Genomic DNA, 8,686 nt, shown 5'->3' with positions numbered 1-8,686 from the left:
ATCAAGTCCAATCCTCTTATTTTACAGATAAGGAAACTGAGGTCCAGAGAGGTAAAGTGTTTTATCTAAGGTAACACAAGCAGTAAGTGGCAGAAACATTATGAACATTATAGAATGAATTTATTCAGAATAAATACAAGTCAGCTGTCTGCCACGGTGGACAGAGTGCCAGACCTGGAGTCAGGAAAACTCATCTTCCTGAGTTTAAATCTGGCCTCAGACACCTACTATCTATGTGACCTTGGGCAAATCACTGAACCCTGTTTGCCTCAGTTTCCTCATCTGTAAAATGAGCTGGAAAAGGAAATGGCAAACCACTCCAAGTATCTTTGCCAAAAAAACACAAATTGTGTCCTGAAGAGTTGGACACAACTGAAATGACTAAACAGTAACAACGGAAGTTAGGGAAGGAGAACACTGAAGTTGAGGAGATCAAGAAAGGAGTATAGCACTTCCAGAACTCAAATTACATTATAAAGCAGTAATCACCAAAGTTAGTTGATACTGATTAGAAAATAGGAATGAGATCAATAGAACAGTCTAGGTAAAAAAGAGACAGAACAAAATGAACCCCACAACTTAGTTTGTTCAATAAGCCTAGACATAAATTACTTGGAGGAGAGTTCCATATTTAATAAGAACTTCTAGGGAAATTGGAAAGAAGTTTAATTACAACCAAAGAAGAAACCACAATAAACTCAAAATGGATATGTGAACTGAATATTTAAGGTCACGTCATAACAAATTTAAAGGAGAATGAGATCAGATAGCTTTCACAATTATGGCTGAGGTTGGGTGGGAAGGAAGAGCAGAGGGTTCTTAATCAAGGAAGGGATAGAGATGATTACAAAACATATAAAAGATTATTTTGAAAATCTTTTTCATGAACAAAATCGATGCAACTAGAATAAGATGCTGTCAATTGATGGAAAGAACTTTGAATCAAATATCTGATAAGGGTCTAATATTCAATACATAAAGTAGAAAGATAGCTAATATATACAGAGAACAGATATATAAGACTAAAAGCCATTCACTAGCATGTAGGCAACATAGTACAGTGCAAAAGCCATAAGGTTTAGAATAAGAGGATCTGGGTTTGATTCCTAACGCTGCCACTTACCTTGGGCAAAGTCACTTTACATTTCAGGGCCTCAGTTTCCTCATCTATAAAATAAGAGGTTTGTACTTGATAATCTCTTAAGGCTGCTTTCCAGCTCTAAATCTATGGTCCGGTTACCAGTGGACAAATGGTCAAAGGATATAAACTAACAGTTCTCAAGAGAAGAATTGCAAACTATTAACAATCATATGAAAGATAACCCTAAATCATTTAAGAGAAATGTGATCAAAACTTCTCTGAGGTTTCACCTCATACCCAGAAAGTTGTCAAAGGTGACAAAGATGGAAACAGTCAATGCTGAAGAGACTTCAGAAAAAGAAGAACATTGTTGATAGAGTAGTGAATTGCTTCTGGGAAAGAATTTGGAATTATGCTAAAAGTTACTAAAATGTCCATATCCTTTGATGCGGCGATCCCCCTGATGAAATATATCCCCAAAAAGTCCAAAATAGAAATAAAAGTACCATATATAATCACATTTTCAGAGAAGCTTTTTTTTTTGTTTTAGCAAAGAACTGGAAATAATGTAGGCACCTATAACAAAGAATGGTGCATGAATGTAATAAAATATTACACTGTCATAAGAGATGATGGATATGAAGGATTCAGAGAAGCATGAGAAGACCTTTGAATTGCTATAGAGTGACATCAGCAGAATGATTATACTGATCAAACTTGGCAGTGGAGAAAAGATGAGAAATGTACCTCCTCCACTTCTTTGCAGAGGTGAGAGATGATGTGTATGGAACATTGCATGTACTGTCAGGTTCTGTTGATATGTTGTTTAGTTTACTTCACTGATTTTTTTTTCTCTTTCTCTTTAATAAAAGATTCCTTGTGATGGGTTGCTGGTTTGGGGAGGGGAAAGAGATATATTTGGAAATGACGTTACTGCAAAAACAAAATATATCCTTAAAAATCTTTTTTAAAAAAAGTTTGTTAGATTGGATTGGACTGGAATGGATTGGATTGGAGGAGGGCCAACCAACAGCAGCCTTCTCCGCATGAGTACATAGCAGTTCAGGGAACCTTGTTTCCAAGGAGCAGGAGAAGCCCTTGGCAAACAAGACATTTAAAAGTCAAGCCTCTGCACCAGGTGGGAAAGTTATAAACAAAAAAGAAAGGGCAGGACCCCACAGTCTACCACCTCCTAGTAAAAGCCTGAAAGGACAAAGGGAGCAGAGGGAATAATAGGGCTGGTCATTAGCACTAACCAGCCAGCCAGCCCTTCAAGAGAAGAGCACAGAAAAAGATTATGGAACACTGAAACATCAAAACATGAAAAATAGATGCAGAACAATTGATATGAGGGAGGGTAGCCAGCTGACAACAGATGGATATAAATAATGTGGCAACCAAATTGTATGTTCTTGTACCTGCTGGTGTGAACCAGTCCCGTCCCCCCCACCCCCACACCCTACTCTCTACTCATCCAGGTAGGACACCAAACATCTCCCTCTGCTGTAGAGAAGAAAGAAGGTAAAGGGGGTGGGATCTTAGAGGATAGACATTTCCAGCACTGTAATAATAATAGCAAGCATTTATGTAGTTCTTTAAGGTTTGCAAAGCGCTTAACAAATATTATCTCATTCTGTCCTCACAATAATCCTGCTATTATTTATCCCCATTTTATAGATGAGGAAATTGAAGCAGGCAGCGGTTAAGTGATCTTCTCAGGGTCACACAGCTGGAAGATGCTTAAGGCTGGATCCTGAACTCAGGTTTTCCCTGACTCCAGGTCCAGCACTCTATCCACTGAGCTGCCTCCTAGTAACCAAAGAAGTCCAAGAGGAAGAGGTGAAATACATTGGCAATAATAGTGCTGCCCCTGCAATGGTGTGTAGAGGAGATTAAAGGAGGAATAATGGCTCTTGCTGAGGTGTCTCTCTGCTGGTTTGTATGGTTTGCAGAGGAAAAAGTCAAATTTAGGTAAGCCTGTAGAGCTCAGGAGCAGCACAGCTGCACTGTCCGGGAGGTCCCTGGAATGTCTCCAGTGCAGGCATCTTTGTGGTTTTTTTCCCCTGAGTACTGATTGGCAAGGAGACTACCAGGGGAGAGTGCGCTCTGTCTGCGTATTCTTTCCCCAGGCGTCTGGAACCCTTCTTACCCAGGAGTCTCTTTTCTAGGACTCCATCTCATAACTCTGAGGGCCATTTCAGTAAGACCACATATCTGTTGAGTACATGTATGGAGAAGAAAAGAGAGTGCCTGAAGTTATCTAAATGTATTCCAGATATCAGACAGGCATGTTTACAGGAAATAAGGGGTGTGTCCTAGGGGATGTATATCCATGAAAACAGAGACGTATACGGAAAGGACAAATAGTGCTCATAAAGAGGAAAGGTGTGTATTTTGAGGGGATTGGGTGACTCCCAGGGAGGACATAGGGATGTCCAAAGGCTGATATGTTCCCGAAGGAGGACCTATGTCCAAAAGAGTGGGCAAGTGTCATGGAGAAGATACGGGGTTATAATAAGTCAGTGATTATATTCTGGGGAAACTGCCAAGTGTGGTACACTAGAGTCTGGTCTGCCATCTTTGGGTCATTTCACTGGTTCCGTCCACCTTTGAGTGTCCTTGATTTGTGTGGACACCAGAGGGCAGCATGTGGCCAGGCTGTAGTTTGGTGTCCAGAATTGTAGACAACACCTCTGTCTTAGAGGGGGAGGGGAGAGCAGGGTCCAGGACGGAGCTCAGCGTAACTGGGAAAGAGCCCCTGTTGCATACTGCCCTCTGTCTTGAGACCTCTTTGGATGAATCTCTTTGGGGTCATCTTAGGATGTCTAGCCCTTTAGGTCCCTAAGGAAAGTAAGGCCAGGAAAGCAAGGATATTATACTCCCCCCTACACACACACACACATCATATCTCCCTATCCAGAGCGGATGGGAGTTGTTTCCTGAATGTTTCCTGAAGCTGGGTTAGGAGCAGTGTCAGGAAGGGCCCTACCCTCAGAGGAAGGAGCAGGAATGGAGAAAAAGATCAGGAAAGCTTTTATGAGAGGGAGTGTGGAACTCCATCTGGTTCCTTCCATCCTTGCTACCCCAAGCCCAGGGACCATGCCAGAAACAAAGACTCTGAGAGATAAGACATATAGTTTTATGGAGATCTTCTAGGGGGAAATCCCAATGATTGGTTTATTTATTATGATAATTCTAGAGCCCACATCCCCACCTTGTCTTTCCCTTTCTTCCCGTATTCCCCCCAGAAGTTCAGACTGAACTTCCCCAGGGGGTAATGGGGGGGGGAGGATTGATGGAATAGAGTCCCAGGGAAGGGGAGGAATTGGAAATTGGACTGAGATATTTTGATGAGGGGCAGGGATGTTTTATGTCTGGACCTCACTGTCCTTACTCCGCCATACCACCAGGGTGACAAGGAAAGGGATGAGGCAGATGGGAGCAATGATCAGTGCAAGCAGCACTTCCTCTGGAGGGTCAAAGAAGAGGGGCCGCCGCTCTAGTGAGCAGTTGGCAAAGTACATCTGGTGACTCTGGAAGATGATCTGCTCAGCCCAGGGATTGGGGAAACCCAGTTTGAAAAATTCTGCCAATTTCTCCAGGCAGTATTGTAAGTTGCTGTATGGCCTGTGGGGGTGGAGGAATGGGTAAAAAGAGAATCAGAATGAGGGAGGGCTGGGGAAAGGCCATTTGCTGTGTCACTATCCCACCCCAGACCCAGGGCCTTGCCCTCATTTGTACTTGGTTCTTCAAGACAATACCCAGCCCTTAGGAGTAGGTCCCACCCCTTAGGTTCTGATCTATCACCCCAGGCCCATGGCCTAGTTCCCAGCCCAGCCTCTGCCTCCTACCTGCTGATCATGTCCCATTCACACCAGTCCTCTCTGCTGATGTTTTCCATGTGTTCCTCATAGAAAAACCAGCATTGTCTGGCTGTTAGTTCATATTTCTGCTCTGAGGTCATCACTATAGGCACAAATGCAAAAGGTCCCTCACACCTGTGTACCCTTGTGCCTTTCCTCTCTCACAACCCTGAACATCTTCCCCACCAAGGGTGGTTCTTCTCCCTCCTTCCAAACGCTGAGATCCCATGGAAGCCCTGAATACTCTCAAACTCCTTGAGTCAATTAAGGAGCTCCTTAAGTAAGTTCTCGTTGGGGAGATAGATAACTTAAAACAGTAAAAGGCACAGAGGGAGAAAGGGAAACAAAGTGGAAGAGCAATAATCATGTTTAGTGGGGAAGGGGGTAGGTACAGCTAGAAAGACAGAACAATATAGAGTTTAAAGGGAGTAGGGGGGTGGGGAAGCATTGATAGGGATTGGGCCCTTCCTTTAATGCCACTTTCCTTTAGTCGCTGGACACTCACCATTCTGCAATTTAGAGAGTTCCATGTTGTTGACATCAGGGACTGTCTGAGCATCAGAGCCTTGGGTATTTTGGGTAACTGCGGGAAGAAGAAGCTATGAACTGAAGTGAGAGCACAAATCATAGGCATCAACCTCAGTCCAGTGCTGCAAGGATACTGCAGAAGGGATGGGGCAAGGATCAAGGAGAAGGGAAAGAAGAAAGAATGGCAAGGGACAACCTTTTAAGAGTCTGTGTGTGCGTGGGTTAGCAAAAGTGATGTGATGTAGCAGAATGAGCAATGGACTTGGGGTCAGAAGGCCCAGATGCGTTGGAGTCCCAGAGCAAGGAAGATTTGGATACCTAGGTCAAGCTTACTGGCAATAGCCAAGTCACTGGAATTCTCATAGCTTCCCTTTTTTCCCCCCCAAAAAACGGGGGCAATAATACTTAACTACCTTCCTGACAAGGGCCGCTTCAAGACAAGTGCTCTGCAAACTGCTATATAAATGTAAGCTATTATTATTTAGCTCCTAGTAAGACTAAATTAGTCTGGCTGGGGACTCATTTACTAGGGCGAAGGGGAGTACTGATCCTTTCATACATAGGTTTCTCCAAGCTCCGGGAAGGAACTGGTTGGGACAGGCCCCTGCTAGAAAAGACAGGCCACAGCTTCCTTGAACCCCTACTCCTTCCCCACAAAGCTCATCCTCTGGTACGCATCTCAGCCCTCATAGATTTACCCTTTCCACTACAGTGTTTTGACCACCTCGAGAGGGGCTGGGGTGGAGGGATTCAAGACACATGGTGCCCAAACCCAGAGCCACCTCTCTCTCAGTTGACCTACCTCCCCCATCCCGGTCCCTCACACCCGTCCTTCCTCCAGCTCCTCTCCCCAGCCCTTCTTTCTGGCTCCCTTTCCCTTGGTCCCGGGAAGCATCTCACTCACAACAGAGCAGGAGGAGGAGCCAGAGGGGGCTTCCAAGTCTGGCTGGGGTCGCAGGGAGATGAGGAGAGCCACAGCGGCCGGTCCCGATTGAGGCCATGGTGCAGCCGAAGCAGAGAGGCAGCTGGCGGACCCAGAGCCAGGGCCAGGGCGGGGGGCTGGACGCCTATATCCCCGGCTCGAGCCGCAGGAAGCGGCGCAGTTTCCTCCGAGGGGCTGAGGCAGCTGTGGACACGTGGGGGGCGGGGGACGCCCCGGACCGGACGGCTAGAGGGGGAGTCAGCTTCCCCTCCCCACCCCGTGGCCTTTTCTTCCCTTCCTGCCCCGCCAAAACTTTGACCCTCCTCCCCTTCAAAGCGAGGCACCCCAACTCGCTGGACAGCTCCCCCTCGAAGCCTGGAAACGGTAGTTTCCCAGTCTCAGCAGCACTCGACCCTTGTCCTCTCTAACCGTTGACTCCTAGGTTCCCGGACTCCCCGTTCCTCTACCTCTAACTTGCCCCGTTTCCTCCTTGGAAGTGGGGGAACTCGAGCTGCCTTAGTGGGTCTGAGAACAGGGGATTTAGTTTAGTTGAGCCGGGAGTTTGAGGAGCTCAGGCTAAGGCTGATGGCCTGACGGAACGAATGTATGGATCTGGGGACTGTAGCAGACTGGGGTGGGGAATAGGGACTGGAGCGAGCTAGGGGCTGCCTGGAGCTGGGCCTTGGGCCGGGTAACTCAGAATTTCTTTTCCAGGGGAACACCCTCTGATGTCAGCCCAGTCTAACTGGAGAGAAGGAGGGGAGGGAAAGGGGACTCTTTGGGCGGGGAAAGGGCCTGGGCAAGGGGGGACCGGAGCCTTGTTATCCTCCCACTAGGGCTGCTAGCTCTTAGGAGGATGAGCGGTGGGTTAGTGGACAGGAAGGTGAGAGCTCCTATGGGTATTAGCTTTGGGACCTAAGAGGATCAAAGAAAGGAATGTGAGTGGATACTCAGGATGGTATCCAGGACACAACATGACAGATAGAACAAATCCGCAAAGCTCTGTGGAGTTAAACAAAACCTGAAGGGAAGGGAGTAAGGTTAGAGGTGCTGACCCAATCTGGATAATGACTGTCACAGCAAAGATCATCTCACCTGAAACTGACCCTAAATTGTTCCCATTGCCGGCACAAGTTTCCTGATTTTTCCCCTACTCAACCACTTCGCATAACCAAGTATCCCCTTGCCTCAGTATGAGCCTGGTTCCCTCTTCAGACCCACTAAATCATTAACCACTGGATCTAGTTATCTAAATGTCTACTTTCAAACTTAGGGGTCAACTTAGTGGGGAGAGAGTTGGTTATTTTCCCTCCTCTTATCTCTTTTCCCCCTGCCTCTTTCCCCTTTCCATCCAGGTTCCACTCCTATATTTGCTGATGGAAATACTCAGATGGGTATGGCTATGTTTTGAGGTGTGAGGATTTCTGGGTTGGAGTTGGGGAGCTACACCTCCTGAGGCAGTCCAGTGGACAAAGGGATTCACTTTACACATCCAGGTCTTATATTATTACCAGCATTAGAACCAATAACAAAAGGAGGAGGAAAATAATGTTACATTAATTTTAAAAAAATTGTTTCTGACAGGCTTGTGCTTAAAATATAAGGATGTAGTAATAATCATTTTTGAACAGGCCATAGCATACTTTGAGGTGGGAATGATTTGATTGACTAAATCAATCCACAACCACCCTTTTATATGCATAAGGATTAGTTTGGCTGTAGTGTTAAGAATTAGAGAAAGGGAAGAGGATGAATTAGAGATGAAAATCAGTTTAGGTGGTTATTTCAATGAGAGATAAAGACCTGTACTAGGGCAGGACCAAATAGGAAAAGACAGGATCTAGAAATAATGCAGAAATAAAATTGTCAAAATTTGGCAACTATATATGGAAGGTGAAGAAAAGAGTGCAGGCAAAGATAATATCAGAGTTTTGAACATGGGACAAGGGGTGAATAGTTGTGCCATAGGCAAGAGAAATCAGAAAAACATAAGGATAGGGTTGCATCCCTACCCCAATTAATATAATTAATTACAAGATGTTCAATGTAAGGGTGGTCACAGTGATAAAATTCTAAATGTCTCAACAAGGTAATTTAGTACTGTAATTTCTCTACAAAGTTCAAATTCCTCTTTAATTGGATCAAGAAGGAAACAGCCTAACTGGCTAACCAAACAAGCTAAATACATCCCTGGAGGATTTAAATAACAAAGGATTTTGGTAGTTGTTGCAGTCCAGCCATCTCTCAAGGAATCTCTCCAGGTTCAAAGGGAATCATTCCTTCAGATGGGAA

At 45.2% G+C, this 8,686-nt stretch overlaps 1 protein-coding gene across 1 annotated transcript; it reads right to left on the bottom strand.

Annotated features, from left to right (window-relative positions):
- Positions 1 to 4,213: 4,213 nt before the first annotated feature.
- Positions 4,214 to 6,639, bottom strand: RAMP2 (receptor activity modifying protein 2). The gene is made up of 4 exons (XM_020972784.2): positions 6,377 to 6,639; positions 5,450 to 5,527; positions 4,933 to 5,047; positions 4,214 to 4,708 (listed from the first exon to the last, which is right to left on the bottom strand). Exons 1-4 carry the CDS (start codon positions 6,471 to 6,473, stop codon positions 4,450 to 4,452), a joined length of 549 nt encoding a protein of 182 aa, XP_020828443.1. The 5' UTR covers positions 6,474 to 6,639; the 3' UTR covers positions 4,214 to 4,449.
- Positions 6,640 to 8,686: the final 2,047 nt, after the last annotated feature.

This window comes from Phascolarctos cinereus, unplaced genomic scaffold, assembly GCF_003287225.1.
Source record: "Phascolarctos cinereus isolate Bilbo 61053 unplaced genomic scaffold, phaCin_HiC Scaffold_5;HRSCAF=322, whole genome shotgun sequence".
In the NCBI taxonomy this organism is placed as follows: Eukaryota; Metazoa; Chordata; class Mammalia; order Diprotodontia; family Phascolarctidae; genus Phascolarctos; species Phascolarctos cinereus.
Note: the sequence above shows the minus strand (reverse complement) of the source record. Positions and strands in the feature narration are given on the sequence as shown.